The sequence below is a fragment of the Lethenteron reissneri genome, chromosome 12 (genome assembly GCF_015708825.2).
Source record: "Lethenteron reissneri isolate LAM-NWPU_2019-01 chromosome 12, ASM1570882v1, whole genome shotgun sequence".
In the NCBI taxonomy this organism is placed as follows: Eukaryota; Metazoa; Chordata; class Hyperoartia; order Petromyzontiformes; family Petromyzontidae; genus Lethenteron; species Lethenteron reissneri.
Genome location: NC_083790.1, coordinates 6,272,191 through 6,299,510, shown reverse-complemented (window position 1 = coordinate 6,299,510; position 27,320 = coordinate 6,272,191). Strand labels below are relative to the sequence as shown.

The 27,320-nt window shown below is 42.9% G+C and overlaps 3 protein-coding genes across 7 annotated transcripts in view; 1 reads left to right on the top strand and 2 right to left on the bottom strand.

The window, feature by feature from the left end:
• The window catches only part of LOC133341828 (synaptotagmin-2-like), a 389,152-nt gene that overhangs the window by 283,372 nt on the left and 78,460 nt on the right, over window positions 1-27,320 (bottom strand). The window lies entirely within an intron of this gene.
• LOC133341821 (ras-specific guanine nucleotide-releasing factor RalGPS2-like) overlaps window positions 1-27,320 on the top strand; it is a 210,483-nt gene that overhangs the window by 125,877 nt on the left and 57,286 nt on the right. The window lies entirely within an intron of this gene.
• On the bottom strand, window positions 139-27,304 carry LOC133341820 (angiopoietin-related protein 2-like). Its single transcript, XM_061550579.1, has 5 exons — window positions 26,927-27,304; window positions 17,755-18,746; window positions 8,136-8,329; window positions 3,625-3,895; window positions 139-2,482 (listed from the first exon to the last, which is right to left on the bottom strand). Exons 2-5 carry the CDS (start codon window positions 18,614-18,616, stop codon window positions 2,295-2,297), a joined length of 1,515 nt encoding a protein of 504 aa, XP_061406563.1. The 5' UTR covers window positions 18,617-18,746; window positions 26,927-27,304; the 3' UTR covers window positions 139-2,294.

The window sequence follows — 27,320 nt, the reverse complement described above, 5'->3', positions numbered from 1 at the left end:
TTGAGTTTTTAAAATGATTATCAATTGTGCTTTTGCACCACTGTCAATACAACAGCAGCATAACCAAGCAATGTGTTTAATAATGAGATGCGTTCTCCTGTAAAGGCAGCATGTGGCTTGCAAAATGACATTGTCGAAGGCATTGGAAATTGTTTATTGAAATAAATTCTGTGTGATACAGTACAATGGCAATGATGGCTCAAGATGTAATTTTACACTCCTACTACATTCAGTGCCATAGCAATCCATAGTATTTAAATGTTTACATCCATCTGACACATTGAAAGTAATACCAGCTCACCTACAATTTCATTCATCATATTTATAGCAACGTAAGTGAGTCGGAACGTTTCAATTTAAAATCATAGCCATAGTCTGCAATCCTCGAGTTGACGTTTCAGGATATTGCTTCATTTGGAAATTTTACGTGAATTACACTGGTCAACAAAAAAAAAACATTTTTTTCTGGCCTGGACTTTTGCAGCTGTTTTAGACTAATTTCAGGGTGCTGATTCCAAATCTGATCTCAGATTTGCTCTATCACATCTCATTTTATGCTATCGGCATACCCCATTTTCATTGATTTTACTCGAAATTAACTCTGTCACTTATGATTGCAAGTTGTTGCGAGTCAGTGACTGCTTTAGTGTTAAAATATGGTGCTGTATTTTTAGAATAGTGTGTTTATAATATCATTTTATGTAGATATCCACATTTATTGAATATTTTTCTCCTGCAGTTTTTATTGAAAATGCAATATTTGATATCTCAAAAACCTGATGTGATAGACAAAAACTGATGCCAGATTTGGAATCGGCACCCCAAAATTACCTTAAAACCGTTGGAATACCTTATGCCAGAAAAAGTGTGTTGACCAGTGTTGTCAATATACACTCATCATTACAATAGTATCTTTGCGAACAAAAGCAAGGCAGTTGATATGCTGATAAATAAAATATCGTAATGGTTATTGATATTGAAATCTAATTTTGTTAGAGCAAAAGATTAAACATAACAATAAAGAAATGTTAAGTTATATTCAAAGCATAGTACTCCACTGGGCTGTACAACCAATACTCAATACAACCAATAATATAATTTTTTTATTATAAACAATTGCCTGCAATTAACAAAACAAAGTTCGGTTACTATCTTTTTTTTAAAGTTAAAGATTATTTATTGCATGGCAGAATCACATGTTTACACATTCCTCTATGTCATAGCGGCAAGCTCTGTAATGTTTACAATTGAAATTCATAGCATTTCAGCCCTTTTTGTCTTCAAGGCACAATAGGAAAAGTAATGTTGTTGTTTGCTTGTTTTAAATTCAATTAATCAACATCATCAACTATTGTGCGCACAGTCTCTCACACCCACACACATTCCTAACCTTTGCCTTCGTCCTCTACACATCTGTAATATTCTGATTGTAGCCTGTCCTTTGTGATTCAAATATCTCCATGTCTTGGGTCCTGTATTCCCCACTCAAAATACTGGTTTGGTTTGTACCCTGTATCACTTACAAGACATTCCGGGGTTCAATTAAAGAACCATTCCTTCTAGTATCTGATTGCCATTTAATTTTCCAGGAGTTAAAGTGAATTTAATTTGTCAGGTTTTTTTTAGTGTCTGCTCATTCCTCCCTTTACATTTACATATTAGTCCTATAGAATATATTGCTACTCATGGGAAGACATGAAATAATGACATTTGCTCATTGTAAACGCGGGCATGTATTACTTTATGAGTACCCATTCTGTAACTCATAATATCTTTGTCATTGATATGGCATGTGCGTCTATTTGTATATCATCACCACTCCGCTGCATTTACAAATATTGAAAAATGCCCTCGCAGATAAGAAATGTAATTCGATTGTGATTTTTACTGATTATTTACCTCTCGTGTGCGTACGTGTGCACGTGTGCGCAGCAAGGAATGAGCGCAGCCTTTGACCAATATTTTGTTGTGACTGTATGTACGTATGTGTGTTGAACTTCTTTCGCACCGAACGGAGCCAACCGTTCTCATCGAACGTGCGGGGGGGGCGGGTCCGGGAGAGGGGGAGAGGACAACAGACATCCAACTCGTTGCATTTTACATCTGAGAATTTTGCGAGGTGGTGCAGAGAGCAAACGAAAAGAAGTGCGCTCGCGCTGCGCACGTGCAGTTTTGACGCGGCGACGCGCACACAGTTAGTTACGCGTCCGGCCTCGGATTTGAACGATGCTGAGGTGAGGAGGCGGGGGCGGGCCCATCCGGTCCGGCCTTGCGTGTGCGAGGGGCCGCACCCCCTAAGGGTTGGGCCTGATCATCATGAGCACCTTCTTGAGAGAGTACGAGCCTCCCCGGAACTCGGCCCAGTAGACACCGTCCTGGTACTTGCTGCGGTAGTGGCCCCCGCGGTACCACACGCCATTGAGGTTGGAGTGCGCGCAGGCGTTGTACCACCAGCCGCCCTTCTGGAAGTGAGCGCAGTTGCCTGCCAGGGAGGGAGAACGGTCAGCGTGACGTTATTTCTAGCGGCCCTCTTGCTTTATTTAGTTCGGTCTCTTTTCACCGCCCACTTTATTCCGGCTGTGCTCTTTGCATCAGTGTGAGAAGGCGGAAAAATCTGTTTGGAAAGTTCATCGAGTGACACTTCCCCCTGTGTGTTAGAGAATGGCTGCGGAATTAAGCATTTTCCCAGGACTTTTAAAAAACACTTCAATCAGGCCCTTTTAGTCTTTTACACAGTAGGGCTGCACTTTCGCACATCCCCTGATGTGAGAATGTTTGTCTTCAGTGGAGTCAAGTGAGAAGCAATCTCCACAAAATGTAGCCAAATTTAGTGAGAATCCGAATTTTATGTCATGCATTTTTTTGTGTGCAATTGTGACCATCATCTTGGTAAACTTAAGAACCCAGTTTAATTACGGGTGGCTGAAACCAAGATTTATACCCAGGATGGCAGCGGTGTCAGTTCGGTACTCTGATGTATGAGCAACCTAATCACTTTGGTTTTTTCAAAATACTTAAAGATCAAACATGACGCACTATATATGTCGATTTTCTGAAGAAAAAAAATGCTGCAGGTTAATGGTGAACAGAGTGAAGATTTGCTAAAAAATATGTCATCGAGCATGCATAAAATACAACAAAACCTACATTTCGTTATTTAAAGAGATGCCAAAGCAATTACTATTGTAGGTGATTAGGCCAGCACTTTGGCGACCTGCTTTTGACTCTCAATCACCGATGTTCACACATTAAACGAACCAAGGGCAGGGTCATGGGCAGGTTCAGAAAGCCCTTGTCTTGGCTGGTGGCATTTGAATGGCGGACATTTGCTACAGGTGCATCGTATTACGGACACACGAGGGTTGCAACCTGTCCTAGCTTAACCAGAATCGTCCTCTATTCGAGGTAGCTGCTGTCCTGGGACATTAAGAGCCTCATCTTTTATTATTCAGTTGCAGAATATCAATAATAATAATAATACACCAACTCAAGATAACGATGCCTTTCAATGCATAGTTCTCCCCCTCTTGCGTCATCAGAAGTGGCGTAGCGGTGCCCTTAACCTGCACCCATGTCAGCACGCTTCTTGCCCACGCGGCCCCGTTGCATTGTGGGGGGTGATACCTGAGTAAGAGTCGCGGTCGCGGTCCAGCGTGGTGAACTGCCGGTTGTTGTGCCAGATGAGCGAGTCGCCGGCGTTCCCGTTGAAGCGGCCCAGCCGCAGGCGGTAATGGTCATTCTCGTTTTCCACACGGAAGCTGGCGTACTCCGCAAACACCTTGCGGCCCTGCCAGTCCTCCATGAGCACAAGCAGCTTGTAGTTGGTCTGGTTTGTCAGCCAGTAGAGGTTCTCCAGGCCCAGCCAGTACTCGCTGTCGATGTTGCCGAAGCCAAGCTGCGTTGGTGTCAAGAAGGGGAAGGGCAAAGGGATGTACGAGTGGAACGATTGTCGTCATCTTCCTTTATAATTTACCCATTTCACTGTTTGACAGTTGCGCTATTGTGTATGTGTACATGCATACACGCGTGTCAGCATGTTCAGGATCAGAATATTTATTTACACTAGAGGAATCCGATCAGTTTATGAAGCGTCCAACCAACCGTTCATCTTTGTGCCATTCATTGCGCCTCATCACAATGGAATCAACGCAGACCCATTACCAAAATCGACCATAATGCACCTGATCTTGTCAGATCTTAGCAGCTAAGCAGGTTTGAGCCTTGGCGAGTGTATGGATGGGCGGCCACCAAGTGCAAAACAGTTGCTCTGGGCTGTTGTTGAGAGAGTTGTTAAGCACAGGGCGGTGTAGCAGTATCCATTTGTTGTACTGTACTATTCTCAGCATCTATACCACCTGCATTCACCAAACCCGCGTGTAATTGGGGAGGCCCTCATCCAGAAAGTGCGTTGACAAAAGGGTTGTAAATGTACACGGAGTTAACTTTATCTGGAGGCATTTACGACAATTGTGTGTGAGCGTATTGTGTCAGAGCAGTTATATTATTGGTCGAGTGTGATCATGGAGTCGGTCATATTCTTCCACGAAAAGTGATATCCATGCATTGACTTAGAATGGGTTAAAGAAGGATATTTTCTCACTGCAAAATGACACGTTATATTTTTACTTAAAAGCAAAGGGCAAAGCGTCTCCCAGCTGGTGAAATGTAAACCTCCAACACCTGCCTCGTGTTCATTTGGTACGGGGCTCAACATCAATCCTTATGGACAACACGCTCTCTTTAAGTTGCACCATTGTAGCATGCGAAAATGTTCAGTCTGGTCATCAAAGACCATACATAGCCTCACGGTGATTCATTTATTCTTAACATTATAAATTCTAGATTTGAAGCTTTCGTGACTGCAAGGATTCATATTCTTAGGTTTTTTCGGTAAAGTCACGTAGGTAAAACATTAAAATTAATAAAAGTAAAATAAAATAAAAATTAAAATCACAAAGTTTCGGAGGCAACACAAGCTTCCGTCTTCAGGTGGAACCATCACAGCCACGACAGCTGTATCAAGTAAATGAGAGATTACAAGAGCTACCACTCCGTATATACTTTTATTAATTTTAATGTTTCAACATTATAAATCTCCAACACCAAAGCATTTTTGTATAATACTGTGGGGTATGTACATCCCTTTAGTATTAGTTGATGCTCTTTCGCTATCTGTCTCAATTTTGTTTAATCCGTCATAGCATTTGCTTATGTGTGCTGCCGGATGAATGCACGTTAATTTGACTTGCATTGTAGGACCTTCTTCTTGAATGGTATAAATTGGTGAACCGTCTTGAATAGTGCTGTTTGCTGTGTATAGATCAACACTGAAAAGCGATTATGTTGAATCCTTGAGGGACACTAACTCAATATTTTGATCTGGCAGATGTCTGGCTCAACATTGTGATGTGTAAGATTTTTTTGTTTTCTAAATAAGCAGCAGCCAGTCATTTCCATTGCTAAAGGCTTGGTGCGTTAAATGTCGTGTCATTTTTGTATAATTCATGGGTGCCAAGCGCGATCTGGATATGGATTGCAACGGCAGATATTGGCAAATTAGCATTTCTAATGGATTGTGCAGCCTTGTCTCAAGTTTGCCTTGCACGTTGATTTAATCTTTTGAAACAATGGTACCTCTATTGCAGCAAATGTGAGCGTGAATTATTCGCAGATGGTTTGGAAAACAACGTTCACCGCAGGCGTACGTTTCGTTTGCCCAGTGTGCTAAATATATTCGTAAATATGAGGAATACTGTGAATATTGAAGTGTGGCCAGGGAAAATCAATCTGTCACGTGCGTACACAGTCATCACCAGCATACGTTAAGTGTGTGCGCTCACACATTGTGTCGGTGGGAAATGAAAAAGGGTTCCTATTTCTGCGAAGCTTCAGTAGACTGAAAAGCCGTTGGCAGTCGTTAACATTTGTTTTGCCAAATAACACGTACTTAAGGAAAAGTAAGACCTGTGTATTTCTAAATCTACCAGCTGTAATATAAGGTGCAGTATGTATACTTATGGACGTATGTTGAGGTTCTTATACTTTAATTTAATTATTACGTGTCATGCATGATGTCATAAGCCACGGGATTGTGATATTTAATAGAAGGAAGAAAACACACAAAATCGAAATGCAGCTGGGTTTTGTGAACCTTGAAATTTATGAAGCCATTTAAATCGTACAGTTCTTGCCAAAGTCTGACAGAGTATGTACTGTTGCCTCAGGTGTGCTGTCTGGTAAATACACCGTGTTTAACATATGCTATGCAGAAATCCCACGTTGGTGAAAATGACTTAATACTCCACACTAAGTCTGACTTGCCCCTTTAGGAGGAATAATCGAAATTTGGAGCTCAGTATTGCAGCTTGAGCATTTTTATATTTGCTATAAATAAAGAATAATTAAAGATAAATACAGTTTTTTTTTCTGTACTTTGAGGAGCAGGGGGGGGGGGGTGAGTTTGGCGGGGAGTCATCGTGCAGCGGTTAGCGCACTTTGCTACAAATCCGGCAACCTGAGTTTGATTCCTGGTCACGGCTGCCATAAGTGGGGATTGACATCTGAAGCAGTCCCCAGGTCCCGCTTCACCTATCCGGACAGTCCAGTGTGGTTTAAATATGGTCAAGCAAAGCTCACGACTGACATGGCATCGTTCAGTGCATTGGCAGAGAGGGCTGTTAATGTTCATTATTTTTGTTACAATAATGAGTGACAGAATGGAAGCCAAGGGAGGGAAGATGGAGGAGACACAAGTGGAGACAGCACCAATAAGATCAGAGAAAGTGAAAGTTGATCTCTCAACATGGGACTAGACCCATACTGCAGTGGGCAGAGAATGGTTACTGATGTCAATTTAAATTCTTAGGTTTTTTTCGGTAAAGTCACGTAGGTAAAAAATGTACATTTAAATTAATAAAAGTAGAATAAAAATAAAATAAAAATCACGACGTTTCGGAGGCAACACAAGCTTCCGTCTTCAGGTGGAACCGTCACAGCACGCTTGCTGTATCAAGTAAATGGATAAAGTAAATGGATACAGCAATCGTGCTGTGACGGTTCCACCTGAAGACGGAAGCTTGTGTTGCCTCCGAAACGTCGTGATTTTTATTTTATTTTTATTTTACTTTTATTCATTTTAATTTAAAAAATTTACCCTACGTGACTTTACCGAAAAAACCTAAGAATATGAATCCTTGCAGTCACGAAAGCTTCAAATCTAAGATGTCAATTTAGTCACGATGTGACATCGTACTTTCAGCATGCTTGATACATTTTAAGCATGTGAGTGTAATTCCATTTTAAAAAGTTGCCAAGTCGGGGCATGTAATGATTCACAATTTGAGCTTGCGATTTGTTTCAAGAACCCATCACTTGTGTCTAATTTTTACTGTCAGTCTTCAACATTGGTGCAGGAGTCAATGAGTGAAGTTCATGGGAACAGTAATCATGTCATCTTCTTATCTTAATTTACTTCATTTAGCGCTTAACCAAGGTGCTGAACAGAGATTTAGCAATGGTAAAGCAATACAGTGTGATGAGATGAGATGAGTTGATGAGAATGATGGGGCATGGTACCATCGTACCGCAGTAGTGGTAGCAGAGTTATAAGGAGGCCGCCAGTTGCTTGAGTGACTGGAATAAATCGGCGAGTTTCTGAACCATCAATTAACCTAATCCGCATCACATCAGGTTGATATGCCAACTGTAATTGGACGCCATGGTGGTGAGATGTTAACTACCTCACCTGGTTCGATTATGACCCTGGCACGCCTGCTATATATATGTTTGGAGTTTGCATTCCCTCTCCCGGAGATCAAGTAGATTTTTCTCCGGGTCCTCCGGTTTTTCCCTCCACATTTTATAAACACGCGTTTAGAGATTTTGGCTGATATACATTTCCACGTGATAAGCCAATTCGTTAAGCTATCATTTGTGGCCAGGTGGCTTCTGACAAAGAGCTATCCAGCTCATTGTGCCTTACCGCGTAAAATAAAAAATAGTTTAAAATAAAATTCCAACTTTAGCCAAATTTGCGCTTTGTACGACTGCACGTCGAACCGTCGGGTAACGCTATTGGGGGGTGTGGGGAGCAGGCAAGGCCCTCTGCCAACCAGCGCTATACCACGCACACCAACCTTGTAGTTTTCCCAGTTGCGGAAGAAGTTAACCGAGCCGTCCTTGCGCCTCTGGACGATGAGCCAGCCGCCCGGGTCGTGGAACTGCTCGCACCACGCCTGCATGAGGCGACTGGTTCCCTCGGGCCGGATGAGGTAGATGCCGCTGGTCTGGTGGCCCTCGTCCCATGCATGTTGGCAGTCCCGCCAAGGCCCTGTTTTTGTAGGGGGGGGGAAATAAGAAAACAACTAAAAACAATTCTAGATTTGAAGGTTTCGTGACTGCAAGGATTCATATTCTTAGGTTTTTTCGGTAAAGTCACGTAGGTAAAACATTAAAATTAATAAAAGTAAAATAAAACAAAAATCACGACGTTTCGGAGGCAACACAAGCTTCCGTCTTCAGGTGGAACCGTCACAGCCACAACAGCTACAGCTGTCTGTCTTCAGGTGGAACCGTCACAGCCACGACGGTCCCACCTGAAGACGGAAGCTTGTGTTGCCTCCGAAACGTCGTGATTTTTATTTTATTTTACTTTTATTAACGTTAATGTTTTACCTACGTGACTTTACCGAAAAAACCTAACAACTAAAAACAATCCAAAATAACTTTTTTAAGAGACAGAAATATGGCTGAGAATATCACGTGGCTCCCATTTTGGCACCTCCGATTAGCACGGTTAGCTACGTATGATGCGAAAGAAGTTCAACATGCATGCATGATGTGTACATGTGCACAATTGCACATAGCTATAGCCCCTTTGTACATGAATGGCAGGATGTAAATGTAGGGACATTAAAGTTAAATAATTTGTCTTGGTAATCTGGACTAGTTATTTAGTGTCTATAATTACAAAACTGTACAGAGGGCTGTATAAAGACTTTAATACTGGTAGGAACGAAGTGGACCAGACCACCAATAGATTAATGTGTCCGTCCGTCCGTCCGTCCGTCCGTCCATGGGAGGGGTGGTGTTGAGGGTGGTGTTGGAAATGAAAGACTACGAGTCTTTAAATCTCACAGCGTTTCTTGTCAAAACAAACACTTTTAATTAACGTTACACTAGAATACAGTAATTTTTTCTTTAACTCCTCTATACCCGGTCGATATCTCTGTACCGGTACTAAGTATTATTCCTACCAGCCCACCCCGCAGGGTCCTGTTATACACGAACAGCCGTTTTTATTATCGACTGCTGGATCTGGGCCTTCCCATGCCGTGCGTGATATGGATGTTATTTGATTATATGGTGGTTCGTGGGTGAATCATTAGAAATTGTATGTTTAGTGATTTTGTACTTACATGCACATAGTCTTATTCACAAATATGACATTACAAAGTGGCATTTAAATCATATATTCAGAAAATACACTCATTTGTCCACTCTGGGAATTTGGGAGGACATTCTTTTCAGTGTCTCTCCCGAATTACTGTTGAGGACCTGCACTCTTCTCCCCGAGTTAGTCTGCTCTGCGTCAGATGATGCCCTGAAAGTCTCTTAAACCGCTCGCAGGTAATTTTACGTTGGTTGTGAAGCAACGTGGCAAAATATTCTGTGGTGTGTGGCCCAAGTCACTGCGGTGTGTCACATTCACCACAGAGGTCGCAACCGGGTACCCGATACCCGTACCCTACCCGATACCCGGCTACCCGTACCCGGCCGGGTACGGGTACGGGTACCCGTTTGCGACCCTGGTGCGGCCGGGTACGGGTACGGGTAGACCGTGAGTCACTGGTGAGTAACTGTTTGTCACTCATTTCCCAACGTCTTGTCTCTTCTCACAATTCAAGTTCCTAGAATCAACCCACCCGCGCCTGAAACATGGCTTCATCCCAGAGGTCGCAATCAGGTACCCGATACCCGTACCCTACCCGTACCCGGCTGGGTACGGGTAGGGTACGGGTACGGCCGGGTACGGGTACCCGTTTGCGACACTGGTGCGGCCGGGTACGGGTAAGGAATCAAAACCCGTTTGCGACCTCTGATTCACCAGCGCGTAAATCAGCCGGCGGAATACAGATCGAGTTGCCACGAGCACTGCGCTTTGTTTGTCAGTTATGGACGTGTCATCTCCACGTTAAGCGTTTATTGAGACTAACTTGCGATTAACTTGAGCAAAATCTTCGTTTGCATATTTTATGAGGAAAATCTTTAGCGCTAGATTGTAAAAAAAAAAATGCTCGTAGATTCACATTGAATTAATTCCTTTGTATTTGTATTATTATTAATAATTTAATTAATTACCCATGATGGCCTTGCTGAGTATCAATACTTTTTCACGAAGGTTCTGCCACCTTAGGGCGTTTGGCCAGTTCTATATTAACGAGTGTTTGGCATGCAGCAGTGTACGATGGTGACACTCAAAGCTCTGTACAGATTGATTCAAGAACCCATTGCTGCATCCTATGATACCTGGAAATCCCAGGCAGTTTCCCATTCAGGTACTCAACCGGGGTAAATCCTTTTTAGCTTCTGACATGTATTGAAATTGGATCCATTCAAGTCACGTTTGGTCATAAAATTAATAATATATTGTATTTTCCTGCAATATATGATCAGTACAGAATGTTTCAGCTTTACAGGGAGCCAAACGTTATTAGTGAAACATTTTTATGTTTAATTTTAAAAAGTTTTGGCATGCACAAGCATGTTAAGCGTACAATGCCTCCCAGTGTGTCGTTGGTACAGTCTTGTCAACTTAAGCGTTTGGTCCACAAACAATATGCATGGGCAATTAATTTATTTTACAGAGTTAATTCCTATGTTGGCCAGAACCAGTGTAGTAAGTAAGCATTGGAGAATGTTGAATTCAGTAATATTTTGAAGGAAATGTGACCAGGACACTGTAGGAATGAATGTTCCTTTTGTGAATATTATTCAGCAATATACCAAACTTTTAGTTTTTAGCATGGTCAATTCATTGCCTGCTGTTAATTAATACAGATGTTTGGCTTTTACAAACGGTTTATGTTAATTCATTCACATCGGTTTCAGCATGCCTGCCTACCTTCCCAGAACGGTAAATTCTGGAATTGGTGCCTGTACAGGAATAGGTAGCCCCATTACTTAAGCGTATGAATTGGCACCATACCTCAAGCTGTAAAAATGTGCAAGAACTTGTATTCGTTTTGAACAGGCCAAACGTAAGATATTAATAATGTTTTGACAACATATATACAACCGAGTGATTTCTGCACAAAATATTTAAAAAAATGGTTTGAAATAATTCGGTAATTTGATAGTGAATGCGTGTTTTTTACGCTTAAAGCTATCCTAAATAATTATATTTATATTAAAAGCAATTCCTGACTAGATTCAAAAGATTAATGTCATCAGCACGGCATGGGGGTGTTGATGTTTTGGCTGTTTGGAGAAGTTGTCACGTGAAGAGGCGTTTTTGTTAACCTTTAACCTTTAAAGAGTAACTGGAGATGCGATATCCCTCTTGGCCTGTGACAGGGCATCACTTGTGGGCTGGGATTGACCACTCCAAACATGTGATTATGTTCTCCGTATGCCCTGTCTGTAGACCTCATTACATGATTACTGATAATGCCTTGGTCATGTGTTCATTGAAAAAAGATCCCAAGCTAATCTCATGGGAAAGCCGGAGGAAATTTGGAAAAATGTCAGTGAACCTGTCAGAAGTTCAGATGCAACAGGCTGTGCTTGTTGTTCAATATTGAACGTGCTGGGGAAAGTCAAATTTGACATTCTGAAAATGTACTGGCAGTCTAGTTTGTCTGCACTGTGAAAGTGATGATTGTTTTTCTTCATGGTGGACTATTCATATGGTGTTAAGTATGTATGTTGAACTTTTTTCGCACCGTACGTAGCCAGCCGTGCTTATCGGGGGTGCAGTGTTAATACCGCTTGGGTATTTTTACATTATCAAGTGCGGCTTTAATTATTAGTGTAGCTTTTATACAATAGAGACATCTTAGAACTGTGTAAGTGATGTGATGTATTCAAGCCTCAAATATGCTTGTGTTCGTGCATTTGCATTTGCCTCCTTGATAACATTTGATGTCCTAAATTCTATTTTAGAACACGTTCATATCCAGGACAGCTTGGTGTAATTAAAATGGGGCCACTAAACTAATTAGCATGGGGCTTTGAGTAAATATTTCTGTTTTTTTGTTGCGAATGACTAATATTCCAAAACTCTAACTTTACAGAATGATTGAGACACGACTGAATTCGCAAGCGATGCAGTTTTTTTGGAGAAGTTTTTTTTTCTTGTTTGAATAAAGCGGAGGCGCTTCTAGCAAAACACACACTCGCCGTTTCCCACCCAAAGTACGAACTCCGCTGTGCCGCCGCATGCACGCACAACCTCACGGGAGTCAGACTGTCATCCGATACGTCTGGCTGCAAACACAGCAAAACACTGGGCGAATGCGGTCTGGAAACCCCTTCCCAAATGAGGGCCGGTGGGGGGGGGAGTGCGGAGGGAAAAAATGACATCACCTCCTCCTACGCGACACTCATGTTTCACACAAGAGGTGACCCAGCACCAAACCAGAGGGCAGCTGTAGGGGAGACCGTTTTTGTTTGTTTGTGGTCGTGTAGCGATGACAATGCTGCAGCGTAGGTTTGCGCCGTTGTGCTGCGCGGCTCTGCTACGTGTTTTTTTTCGTCGGGGTTAGACCGACCGTTGGTCGGCATGGTGTCCCGACGTTTCGCTCCACGTGCCTTGAAATTGCCGTCAACGTTCCTCGATTTCTGAAGAGGCTCCCCCGGCATGTGGTGCAAAATCGTCGGGAACGTCGTGATGAACAACACGGGGTTCATCTTCTTGGTTCTTTCGGTAAAGTCACGTAGAAGGGAAATAATAAAATAATACAAATAAAACATAATAAAATAATTCTTTAGTGAGAATTATTTTATTATGTTTATTTCTCTAGTGAGAATTATTTTCTCATGTTTTATTCTTATTATTTAATTATTTCCCTTCTACGTGACTTTACCGAAAGAACCAAGAAGATGAATCCCTGCAGTCACGAAAGCTTTAAATCGAAATTTAACACGCGGTTCAACCAGAAGTTACAGCAGAGAGATTGTATAGCACGACTGTGAACCTACACCAAGAAGAACAATGACATTGTCATCAGCAGAATGTATTGATTTTATCCTAAAAAGGACTGTTTATGGAAAATGTGGATATTGAGGTCATCCGTGCCTCTGACTTTGCACACATGGCTGGTGTCTCCTTCAGAGAAACATGTTTGCGAAAATATTTTGGAACTGTAGGGAAATTACATGCAGTCGATTTTCAAACAACATCTGGAATGGAAAGATGGGAAGCTTTCATCTGCACTAAAAAGGAATGTAAATGGAACTCTGGCAGTTAAATTACTGTTTGGGGTTTATCTTTAATTACAGGCTATCTTGTGACAGTCCTAATATTTATGGTGTGGTGTCAAAATAAAAACGTACAATGTTACATTTGTAACTCCTACTGTGACTGGGCCTTCTGGAATGCGTTGAGAAAAAAAAACACTACTGTGTGTACGTATATGCCAATTGTTATAATTCTAATCCCAGATATTTGACAAGGGAAGCCTCAATGATTATTTAGTGCTCATTTTTATCACGGCGTTTGGCCAATTTTATTAATGAGTGCCTTGGGCGGCATGTGGAAAGGAAGTGGAGGTCCCGTAGAAAACCCACGCATATGAGGAGATACCAGCTCTGCACCGATAGATTCAATCCACGGACTCAATCCAGCGAGTGGACCAAATACATCTCTGGACCGCTGCCATTGCTGCACTGACATCTGCTGGCACCTTAGAGCCACTGCCATGCAATATGCGCGCTTGCATAAACCAGCGGTCGCACAAGTTAACTTGTGAGTTCTCTCATCAAGAGTGGGTTGTAGCCAATCACAACACTTAAACTCTTGAGACAATGTCAAGTATTCTCTTTACACAATGTCAATATAAGCACGTTAGTTTTGGCACTGTGAAGGAAGAAAGGAATATAGTGGCGTAATTCGAGAATTTGTCTAAACCTAAATGTGCAATTAATAGTAATTATACAAGTTCAGCATATCACTATAATACAATGTATAACTTTCAGTCATTTGTAAAACTACTTCTGCATGAAGGTCTTCCTGCACCGTGTCGAACTTTGAGGGTTGTTTCACCACACTTCGCCACACTGGCCAGTGTAGTTTGGCGAAGGAGACCGCCAAAGATCGGTTCAGATGATATCGCTCGCTGCCACCGTTTCGCCGTTGCCAACTCGGCTACCCCGAGCCCGTAGCGCGGTGCATTTACCGCTGTGTCACCGCTTTCCCGCGGTATATATCGCAATCATGCAAATAAATAACGCGGGCGAAATTCTGACGACGGGCAAAACCACGGGGCTTTTGTTCGCGTCGCGGTCGGGTCGGTCGCTGTTGATCTGTGGGAGGCGCCCTCGTTGCTGTGCAAGTTCCTGCATCTGATACAGATGGCCTTGCCCCCGTGGAGACTTCCCGCATTCCTGCCTTGATGTGTGTGGTAATGGTGCAAGACAAGAGCGCAAGCTCTCGCCCTCGGCCCCCACGAATGCAATTAACAGATGGATGGAAACATGAAAACAGGACGAATGGGGCGCACCTCAAGGGCCGATTCCATTTTCCGAGCTCAATTGGTTTTCGTGATCAAAGTTTTAGTCCACCTCCCATCTCCACCCGCCAGCCTCCTCCCCTTGGCTCCTTATCGTGACCAGATTAAATTAAACCACCGTGAATGATATAAACAGAGCTAATTGCTTTGGGGTCCAACGATAAAGAATTCGCACTGCAATGCCTCAGCCCTGCTTGTTTAACTCGAATGTAATTGGGTTGTTGACCCACGGTCAGTGTGAAGTTAGGGGCATTTACTCTCTATATATATATGGCAATGTTTAAAAAAAAAGAAAATACAAATTATGTTTATTATTGACTTTTAAGTGTTTACATATTAATATTAACAGTGTATTTAAAATGCCTGTATATACAACAGTTAAATGTTGAGATTATGTAATTGGTTAACTATTATGATTATAATTATCCATGATGATAACTACACAGGAATGAAACTGTGTTTGTGTGCAGCTTTTATCTATTTAAACTAGGCATATATACAGAATGCATATATCTCATGAAAGTCATACTTTTTTTTGGAAAACACATTTTATTGCTGCAACAAAATATATTTTTTTCAGGGATTAAATAATTTAAACTGGCCATTCATAACCCACCACGCAGGGGATGGTGAGATGTTAACTACCTCGCCTGGTATACAGGAGGTCGTGGGCTCGATCCCGATCCCGACCCTGACGCCTGCTGCTGCATATTCGGAGTTTGTGTTCTCCCCGTCGTCACGTGGATTTTGCTCTGGGTCCTCCGTTTTTCTCCCTCCACATTTTGAAACACGCGTTTAGAGTATTTGGCTGATATAAATTTCCACACGATAAGCCACTTCGTAAAGCTATCATTTGTGGCCAGGTCGCTTCGGGAAAAGGGCTATATAGCTCAGTGGGGCTTTACCTGGTAAAACAAAAAAAATAGTTTTTTTTAGTTTAGAGTTTTAGATTCCAGTAAAAACACATGCACGGTGGTGGCTGAATCTATGTGGGGGGGGGGGGGGTTATACGAGTTATCGTAGGGGACGCATGCGCACATGGGGCCATGAATGTACTTCAGGTGTTCCGCTCTTGTTGCTATAGGATGAAACAAATGTAACCAAGGGTAATGATCACAGCCCACATATGCCAAGTGGACGAGCCCTAGATGATCGATTATGTAATTATTTGATTGCCTCAGAATTGCCTAATTGGTTACAAACCCGCTGTAATTTGTCTCGTTAATGTGAGCTAATTGCCGAAACGTGCACAGCAGTGTTCGCCGATTGCGGGAGTCGGGTGCGTTTTGCTCGTTTGGACGTCAAGGCGTGTTCAGCAACGCTGATTGTGTGCACGGTTCGCTATTCGCAATGATTGATGCGCGCAATCACGACCGCGATGGATTGATGAGACCTGTGTGCGTGTGCGCGCACGTGGGTCAGACCTAGCACAGCAACAACACGCGCTCGTGCGCCAAGCGGTGGCTGCAATTGCAGAGAGAAGCGGCTTGTCGAGGTGTCAAAACATCGCGACCGTTTGCGGTTTGGCACCTGATGACATCCGGCCAGGTGGTCCGGCAGGTTGCGAATGCAATCCTGATTTGGGGGGGGGGGGGGGAGATGGGGTTGAGTCAGCCAATCATTTTTACCATGGTCGATAAATTGGTACCGCTTCGTGGGGAAGTTTTCTTCTTTCATGTGGCTGATGTAGATGTGGAGCAACGATTACAAGTTCACATTCAAGTGGTCAAAAGCCAGATAGCTGCGTCAGGAGCAGCGGAGTGTTATCACTGTGACGTCTCCTTCGTGTGCCTTGTTGTATTTAATGAAGTCTGTTCTGGTCAACAGTGGGTGTCCTATCGATAACCTCGCCCCTGACATAGGAATTATGAACATCGACTACTGGATCAAAGGGGTAAACCGGAGATGAGCACCGCTTTAATGCTCAGTTTCAGAGAGAGAAAAAAATCACCAATTTGACTTTTTGACTTTAAGGTTTTAGACCCGGAGTCTTAGCGTTGCCTTGGATATGCAGCTTCAGTCTGCATTTTTTGTATTAGCTTTCTTTGCTGTATGTGTTTATTGTTATGAGGCGTTGTTTATGTCATGACAATATTAACTCTTTCTCCAGTTCTGTGTGTTTTTTCCATGACAGCTGTATCACCAAGGTAATTTAAAGGAGGGGAAAAAAACAATAGAAAAACATTCTTGGACCAGAGTCAAAGTACACATTTGGGGACAATTACACATATACTTTACAACAATGAGTTTCCAACATGGGCTATCTATCTTGAACGAGACCTTAGTTGCTTACAGATTTCCTTGGTATCTATTCTAGACTCTCAATACCTGAATCCGGGACATATGAACTGAATTACTTAATCCCAGAGTAATGTGGATGATTATCGCATGTATTCATGTTAATACTGATATTACCCCCCCCACACACACACACACATTTGCCTGGTTGTTGCCGTTGGCCACATGGACGTTATCCATCATTGATCGCAGTTTATATATGTTTTTAACCGTAACTTAATTACATTTTTGATACTTTAAATCTCAGTAATGGTGCCTGCAACATAAACTTTTGGTTCGCGTGAACAGGTCATGCATTTGAATGATCTTAAACCACCATGGGAAACCGTCGGGTCAGTATGCCGGCGATTACCATCTGCCACTGGGAGATTCTGGCTTGGCTCGTGCCTCTCTGGGAAGGATGGGGCACCACGGTGGCGAGATGTTAACTACCTCGCCTGGTATACAGAAGGTCGTGGGTTCGACCCGACCCTGACACCTGCTGCTGTATATTTGGAGTTTGCGTGTCCTCTCCGTGGTTGCGGGGATTTTGCTCTGGGTCCTCGGGTTTTTCCTTCCGCAATTGGAAACATGCGTTTTGAGTGTTTGGCTGCTATACATTTCCACGCGATAAGCCACTTGGTTGAGCTATATCATTTGTGGCCACATCGCTTCTGAAAAAGAGCTACATAGCTCAGTGGGCCTCACCTGGTAAAATAGAAAATAGTTTAGTTTTAGTTTCACGCACCTGCAGCCTTGGTGGGAGCGGGCGGAGTGGTGGTTGGCAGCGTCGTTGGCACGGTGGTGGTTGTGGTGGTGCTGGCTGTGGTGGTGGTGCTGGCCACTGTCTGCAGCAGAGTCTGGTCCCTTTGGATCTCGTTGATGAACAGCTGATTCAGCGAGTAGCGATGACTGTTTGGGGCCTGCTGCGGAGGGATGTTGAGCGTGTTTCGGTCGTGTAACCGCGGCGGCTGAGGGTTGTACGTCTTCCGACATTGCTCCTCCAACCACGCGATGATTGTCGACTGGTTGTTGACGGCGGCCTTGAGAGTGTGGTACTTCTGCTCAAGGTCCTTGTACTTGGTGGCGAGCTTGAGCATGTCGGCCGTTTGGTTGAGGATCTTGTTCTCCAGCTGGGAGATCTCCAGCGAATTGTCCCTCTTGCGAATGATCTCGTGCAGCAGCTGCAGGTAAAGCTGCGTCACGCGCGAGTTCATGTTGCGGCTCTCCTTGCGTAGGAGCTTCACCTCGTTGACGATCCCGCCGTCCACCTCCACCATGTGCTGCAGCCCCTCGATCTGCCGCTTGTGCTTGAGCAGATCGTCCCTGATCTCCTCCACGTCCCGCTTGGTGACGCCGCTGCCCGCGACCTCCTCCTTGGCCGCGCCCTGCGAGTTGAGGCAGATGGGCCCCGTGACCTTCTGCTGGGGCACGATGAACGTGTACGAGCACTTGCCCTGCGTGTCAGTCGAGCGGGTGTATCGCGGCACGTGGATGAACTCCATGTCGTCCTCGCTGCCCGGGAACATCTCCGCTTCCTTGCGCTGTGCTCCCGTCGTTGCCGCTGCAAGCAGCAGGAGCAGCAGGCAGAGCCCCATGGTGTCTCTCATTTGAAAAAGTGCTTTGCGAAAGTTTGTGGCATCCAGTCGTTTGTTCTACTGTGCAAAAGGCGCTAAATATTCAGCGTAACGTTTTACGACGAAGGCACGCTCCGTTCGAGCTGATGATGATGATGTGTTCCTGCGAAGAAATAAAGATTGACAGTCAAAGCGTATATTAGCATACGAAAGGATTCTCGTGTAATGTTGTACAGATGACAAACTCGCTGAGGCTGCGTTCTTCAAAACACAACTGAATTTGTTTTTGGTAAATAAGGAGCGTGGGAGACCAACACGACATCTGACCACAAACCACTTAAAATTGCAACTCATTTCCCATTTGGGTTACAATTGCTTTTACTCTCCAATATTCAATAGAACGGCCTCCAATTGTACTGGATAATTAGGTTAAAGCGAAGTCAGCGTTTGTAAATAAAGACAGCGTGTGATTGAATGCCTATAATTATTCCGAACAACCTACCTCTGTGAAGCATAGGAAATGGCTTGTGAGCCTTAATGAGCTAATAGCGTGTCTCTTCCTGTGACGTGGAACTGACCAAGAGCTGTGTGGGGTTCGGCAGCAAATGCGCAGGACCAAGACACCCATACAAACGGGACGCCAAACAGACCGACTCGTTGTTTTGTATTGGTGTCACTTGCTTTTGAGCTCAACTTCATAACAGGTTTTTTTTTGCCTGTCATACTTAATAGAAACAGCATTTGTTTTTACCGAGGGAACTCTGCTTCATTTAGGCGCAATGAATATGTTTGTGATTTATATATGTTTTCAATTTTTTTTCTCTCCTTTGTTAAGCTGTGCAAATGAGCCCATGTGAACCAGACGAGGTATATCATATTGCAGATTTAATTAAACAGGAAGGGGAATAAGCACGTGTATGGAACTGTAAACATTCCTTCCCGAGAATTTTGACTTGTAACTTTATTTTGTGCTTTTATTAACGTGTACTGAACTTGTGTGTAACTCTGTGGGACGCTTTAAACCAAGTTTTTATATGGTATCAGTTATTTAAATCACATGCTGTAAATTGAAACCCTGCGTTGAAATTCCACATGCCAGAGATCTGCTTTGAGGGCAGGAGAGAATTGAATTGTACTTTGTCAAAATTAGATCTGACTCGTTCCATTCAGGGAATTGCAGGTGGAAGGTTAAGTTGAATTTTACATTGTTTAACTTCACAAGAGGCCATTATTTTGAGAAGTGGCTCAAGAAGGAGCAAGGGTTACGCCCACATCCTATCTGAGCTGACAGTCCACATCCACGTCAGGTGTGCGCTTCGCAGTGCAGCGCCGTGGCACAGAGCTTTGATCCAGCTGTTCCTTCATCATTCTCGAAGCACTTGGCGAAGGTGCCAGCGGCAGCTGAGTGAACGCAACTGCTTCTCCGTCCTGAGCTCAGTCCGGCGCCTATGAACAGCTTGCGATGATGTACGAGGGCAACGTGTGTGCGAACGCAGCGCCCTTGCCAGCGATGTGCGTCGATGGCATTTCGTCGGGGGGTCTGCCGCCACGTGTTTCTCTGGGAGTTTTGTGTGAGAACGAATCGCGGTCAGGCGCCCTTTAAATTAAAAACGGCTCATTGTCAAAGCCTGTTTGGCGCAGCATGCCGGCACATTGGGCACAGACGGCGCGCGCCGGGCTGCTTGGAAGGTGGCCGGCATTCCCCGGCTCATGTCCTTTGCCCTTTTCTCCATGAGAAATGAACCGCTGAGTCTGAGTCGGGGCTTTCAAAACGTTTACAATCAGCTGGGCAGAGTTGGATGTCCCCGGGCCATGCAAAACAAGATTCATTTATACAAATTAAAAATTAAAAAAAATTCAACCTCTCATGTAATAAAACTTAATTTGGAGCTTTCGTGACTGCAGGAATGACTCTTTGGTTCTTTCGGTAAAGTCACGTATAAAGATAAAATAATAAATGAAATACTAGCATACGACGTTTCGATTGCAACACAAGCAATCATCATCAGGTATAAGTGAAATAGAAATACAAATCTAGTATACTCCCATGTAATGATTTTTATCTTGAAAGTTAAGAGTTGTGATCGGGACATGTATGCCGTTTAGGCACCAGCTTGCTTCTCCACCGATCTCTTGTGGTGAGATGAACTGTCACGATTCTATTCTCACCACCCATGCCTTTGTCATTGTGGTGGAATGTAGCACCTCTAAGTGGCTGTGCACGGTTTGTGTTCACACATTTTATAGAAATAATGATGTATAATTACATGCATGTCACGAACAGTGTAATACTAACAATGATACAAAAATCAATGCTGCACAGCAAGACTTAATGCATACCGCAAGTGTTTCTTGAACCTTTTACGAAATATTGTTTTCATAAGAAACTACAAGTGCAAAGCAAATATAATTAATTAAATATTATTAGTGTAAATCGTCTGAGGGTTTTTTTAATCCCCAGAGGTTTATTTTATAAAAAGAAAGGGCACAACTTTATTTTCTTAACAAAATTCAACTTCAATATTCTTATGCCTCTGCAGACATGAATTAGAGAGTGTTCATTTTGTTAAATCAATCGTAACCGTCTCATGTTGTGCATACTTGCTTGTTGCCAAAAGGTGTCAACTGTGATTTGAGCTTCGAAAAAACCTTCATGTGATTTCACCGTGGCCTTACAATTGTGTGACATCTGCAAGTATGGGCTGCTCAGCAAGACTTATAAATGCTATGGGCTGAAAAAACAAATGTGGTCTTAAATCCATAGCATGTGCAATATGTTGGCTCATGTTCACAAAGTCCCTACATATTTTGATGATGTCATGTAATTTGCGTAAAACCCCATCGTTTGCCTGCACGATAGTTGCACGCATGTACACGTTTAATTGCCGGCCTTCATGTTTACTTTCACTTTAAATTAACAATGTGGCATTTTACCTATGCTTTTTTGTATTAAATATTGCCCGCAATTCGTTCGTATGTAACATCTGCAAGCAGTTGCACGCAACTGTAGACGATCTCACTGCAATTTCCTGACCCGTTTTGTTGCAACGAAATGTGTAACACGTCCAGGTTTATTTATAATTTTGTTACCAAGGTTCATATATCCATGCAATGCCACCTGGAATGCCCAGATATGCACAACTCATGCCCCTTGCCCCTTTTTTTCTTAGACAGCAAAAACTCAGACCCACCGATTACCACGGGGCTACGGGGTGGCCAGGAGGATATGGCAGAACAGCAATCATTGAATCTATATTTTAATTGAGGTTATTTCTTTTGGGTTAGATCGCACAAATATAAATTTGTCATTAAACACACCACCACCCGACACAGCCAATTAGTAAGGTTTGCCACGTAGACAAAACATGCCAATTTGTTACTAGTTCAGCACCCCAGTGTGTTGTCAATTAGTTAAAGTCATGGCCACCTGGTATTGTGTTGGAGAGGTTTACTTTCCAACACACAGGGGTGCTGAACGAGTAATGAATTGGGATGTTTTGTTTACGTGACAAACCTTACTAATTGGCTGTGTCGGGTGGTGGCGGGTTTAACGACACATTTATATTTACGCGAGCTAACCCACAAAAACTTCAAATATGTAAACTATTGATCGTGAAAGCTTACGTGTTAAAACAAATCTATATTTGTGGATACTGAATGGCCATATCCCCTCTGATGCACGAGATTTCTCCACATACCGTGGCATCTTAAAAACAAAAAGCAATGCCAAGTGCTCATGAACAGAATTGGCCACACATCCCAATGTTTGACACTCCTGAAAAAAAAGCTTCAGATTTGGTGAGGCTGTCCAGGATGAATGACATCATTTTTACGCGTTGGCAAGTGCACACATATATCTCGAAAACATTTCTTGTTTTTTAACTTTTCTGCATGCGAATATGCATTGAGCATATTATGTGGCTTGGAAAACATGTTAAAGTTCGTCCTTCTAAATCAGCCCAACGTACATTGGGAAGTTACTTGTAAAATAATAGAGGGAATGATAAGTTTGATTCCCGGCCATGGCAAACATTATCGGAACCCATCCTACCAGCATGGTGAAGTATGGTCAAACAACCCCAATAATTGGCACATGTGCCAATTATTGCCTTCATCCAGTAGTGGATTGTAAAAAGGGCTGTAAATCTATAATTACTTAATATTGTTAATATAAATATGATTATTTAAAAAAATATATATAGATTCCCATTAATTAAAATTATCTTTTTTTTTTAAACATGCACAGAAATGACCACTCAAATACATTCATAACGATTGTGCGTACATATAACTTAAATTTCAGTTAATTTTCTGCCAATCCTATTAAAATCTGTGGGAATGACTTAAGCCACCCATTTTCTTCATTGATGTAAGTAATTCATGAGTCCTGGCTTAGAGTGCATATCCAATCAGTCCACGGTCAGCTGGTAAATGCAGAAATGCTTTCAGGAGACTTTTGGCTTTAACTCTAATTATAGATCTCTTGCGCACGTTGGGAAGGCCATGCGTTAAAGATAGAAACTTTTAATTATTTTTACCTCCCTGTTCTCCGCAGCACTTTATCAATGCGTGTGCTTGCGTGTGAAATCGTGCATGTCCACCTATGAATGTCACTGCATGGATCACCACATGAATGCCCGCTATGTTGAAAGCATTGATGTCTGAAAACTTGATTGAGCAAACACGTGTTAATTTGGAGTCCTCATGTAAATGGTTACCCCAAGGGGGGGGGGGGGAAATCCCACTGGGCTCCATTAACTGTGCCCCTCATACAAGTTACTAAATTCATACGTGAAAAAAATACATTCTGCAGCTCACATAAGTACAACTATAAATAGATCCCTTGGGAAATAGCCTCGATTTTGTTTTGTGTTTAAACAAGTTAAACTACTTAACACAACACATACACACAATAAGTACTCAAAAATATCTAAAACATGACAGAGCTGCACATAAACTGTAAAGATGTGTTCGTGTCTTGATACACTCTATACATGTTTGTACGTGAGTGGGTATACCTTGGGATACGAATACACGTGTTCATTTGAGCCTGTGCTGCAAGGAGCTATATAGCGTGCGTGCATTTCTGAGAAATGTGGAGTCTGCCCAACTGTTTTCTGTCTAAAAAGTAATTTTAATCCATGTCACAAGACATGAATAGAGGCAATTAATCAATCGCATCTTCCCCTATCTCACACGTATATCTCCCTAATCATAGGAGCTGTAGATATGCATCAGATTTCTCTACATTTCATAATTTGTCTGTTATTATTTTGGCCCCTCGTTTTAAATGTTAATTTGAAGGCAAGTTATTGTTTTTGAGGGGTTAAAGGGCAACGTATTAAATCTTACACATTCTGGCTCGCAAACAACAACGGTTTTATGAAATGTCATCCTATTTTTTCTCATCTATGCCAAAACTTTAAAAAGGAAAATAGAAAATAAACGAAAGAACTCAAACCACATGAATCTGGGAATTTGTAAATATAAGCCAGATTATGCTCACAGTATGCAGGCAGTGGTATGTTAGAATTCTCAAGTATACTATTGTAACAGACTTTTCTGTGGGGCTTTAATATCAGCATATCAGATATAATGTGTACTTTAGTATTTCAGGAAAATAAAATCCGAGCTGAACAAACATGGGTAAACATTTTAAAAAACAAACCCATGCTGGCTTCCATAATAAATATGTAAATGTGTTCAATGTGTTTTTCATTCATGTTAATCGCTCTGTTGTTATCGTGTTATTATGGGTATCTTAAATGGCATTGTGTGTTTATTTTTGAATGGTACGTATCAATGCTCTAATTTGAAATAAGGCAACATCTTGACTCCCGGTATCCATTCGACACAGACTCACGGCCACATACTGCCGCGTGTGTGTGGACGTGGTAGTGTTGCGGTTCGCGTGCTGAGCTACGAACCCGGCGACCCGAGTTCAAGGCTCCAGTGATCACTAGCCAACACCAGTGATGATTATCTAAACCGGTCCTGAACCTCCCCTAGGTCGACTCGGCCTCAAACGAGTACCTGGTGCTGTGTGTGGTGCTGGCCACCCACCCCCTCGTGTGCTGTGCTGGCCGTTAAAGGTGCTCGCTAACAGCACTTGCCTTTCCAGCCTGTTGAGGCTCATACGGTGGATCTTTGTCTTTGCAGTGATTAGCGCACTGTGTTACAAACAGACGACCTGAGTTTGATTCCTGCTCATGACCAATACCACTGGTGAATATTTGAACCTGTCCTAGACCTCTCCCTAGGTTGACTCAGCCTTAAATCAGTACCTGGTGCGGCATTGCATACATCAGCCCTGAGCAGACAAAGGCAGCCCAGCGTGGTGTTGGCCACCCTCCCCCCACGTGTACCGACCCAGCCTTCATAGGTGTTTGCTATCAGCAATTGCCGCAACCGTCTGTTAAAGGCTATATGGAGAGATCTTTGTCTTTGTGTGTGTGTGTGGCCGTGGGTGCAGTGAAGTGCTTGCGTGTAAAGAGGGCTCTATGGGGGAGGGGTACTCCTTGTTGTGTACACTTTATTCCTGATGGGTTTTTGAGTCGACTGGGTGATTCACCTTTTAAGGCGGTCAATAGTCAGTTGGGGGTGGGGGGTCGGTGTGCGCGCATTGGTTTAGCGCACTGCACTGTGAATCTGGTGACCCTGAGTTAGAGATTCATGGTCATGGTGACCGTAAGTGTGGAATTATATCCGAGTCAGTTCTTGGTATCCCTGCCCGCTTCACTAACCAACCCACACTAACCAGCATGGTGAAGTATGGTCAAACAACCCCCATAGTTTATTTAGGCTAGGAAGGGCTTTCATGCAGCAGTGTATTTGGTTATGACTGGCTAATGCTTCGCGTCAAGGATACTGATGTCCGATATCATTGCACGCATTTAAAAATTAATTTGGGACTTTTTATGTTTTATTACTTATTGTTACCTTTAAAAAAAATGTGTTGTCCCCTACCACATAATTGTGACGTTTCAAAACAGGTATGAAAATAAGACCTAATTATTAAAATTGCCAGGTGTTATAGGCAAGGGGGGGACCCTCTTTCTAATTTATGGGTTCTATACTTTGACGCACAATCATGCAAAGCATAACACAACAACGCTTATGATTATTTGGATCAAACTACGAAGGCTGGTTACCCACTAAAATCCAACACTGTGATAGAAATAAATGTTTTACCGAATATTAAAGGTAAGCATACGGGGACATGTGAATTGACCAGCATCGATTGAAGCAAGCCTGACTGCTGATGAGACACTTTGGTTGAAACCAGCCGCAGAATATTCTTGTACTGAACCAACACTGATGAATGTTTGCCCTCTCAGAAGGGTTGTGGAATGGTTTTTGTTTTGTGGAGAGACAGATTTATTCAGGAAACGTATAGTTTCCTTATCACTTTCGTGTATTTTAATACAAGGTATGCAAATTGTTGCAGTCTACGACGGCAAATGAATTGTAAACGTCTGCTGGTGCTTTACATTACAGGGTTCTACATTCACCACCAGATCACGTAACACTCGCCGAGAGCCTTATCTCACACTGTGACTGTACTCATTAGGGCTGCTTCCTTCATCCCTTCACCCCAGAATGTTGACATTTCAATGCGAACCCTAACTTTGGTCATAGCCTTACAAAAACACCTTCCTTGGAAAAATATGCATTGTAACACACCACATTCCTTGAACCAAGGGTTCTTTCTCATTTCTGCCTTCTCGACTATTACCGCACCTCGAGATAACTTTAGTCTTGGGGCCGCCTTCACGATTAACCACGTTTGCCCGTGACAATAACTTTTTCGCATGTTTATTTTGCATCAAATTATTTTAAGCACACTGTACATTTACACGCACACAATCTTAACGCGTGCAGATGGTATGTGAATGTGATTATATCTGGTGTTATATTGATCACATCTTGTGGTGTCAAATATTCAACAGTTCGTTTTCCTTTAGTGTCTCCAACTTGAGTTGGTTTGCAGCACATTTAACGATCGTTGCGATGGGATATTTCAATGCATCGATGGTCACATCACAACATTTTCATATACCTATTTACCCAAAGAGCAAATTCGGTTATCATCACTCAGAAGACAATCTTGGCTTTTCAACGTATTATATAAACCTATCTTTTTGCCAAACCATGATTCTTTAAGGATGTTAGGATGATTGATGCAATACAATACGAACATTTATTTCACGACACTGGACAATGTTCATACTGAAAAAGTGCAATGCAGCCATCGAGCATAGTTAAATCATTGCCGTTTATTTTTTTAAATTAACATCACTTAATTGAGCACAACAAAAAAAATCAAAAACCTGCTCTCGGTACCTTGTCATCCTCTTGTTTTCCTTCTTCGTGCTGGTTTATGCATCCTCTACGTTAGGAATGCATCGCCGGCTCACAGCATAGCCGCTCCAGATTAGCGCACAAAGTTTCTTCCGCGTGAGCAAATCGTTTCTGTGGGACAGCGGCGGATCGAAACGTAAATCCCACCTCTCCTGTCACAAGTCGCGTTCTGACAAATATTGCGGTGCCACCGGTCCCACCAGGCTAGCGGGGAGCATTATGTGAACGCAGTCATTGACTGAGCCTCTGCCGCATGTTGCTGGCGATGGGAGGGTGGTCAGCCCAGAGCGACACTGGAAGCAGTGCTGGCCGTCTCTCTTTGGGAGCCCAAGTAGCTCCTGCTCTGTAATGTTGTTTTCTCGGCCGGCTCTCGATT

Coding starts and splice junctions, on each gene's coding strand:
- LOC133341820 (XM_061550579.1), bottom strand. CDS start 18,616: ATGAGAGACACCATGGGGCTCTGCCTGCTGCTCCTGCTGCTTGCAGCG. Junction 3,896..8,135: donor GCAACTGGGAAAACTACAAG/GTTGGTGTGCGT, acceptor ACACCAACGCAG/CTTGGCTTCGGCAACATCGA. Junction 2,483..3,624: donor CGACCGCGACTCTTACTCAG/GTATCACCCCCC, acceptor CCTCCCTGGCAG/GCAACTGCGCTCACTTCCAG.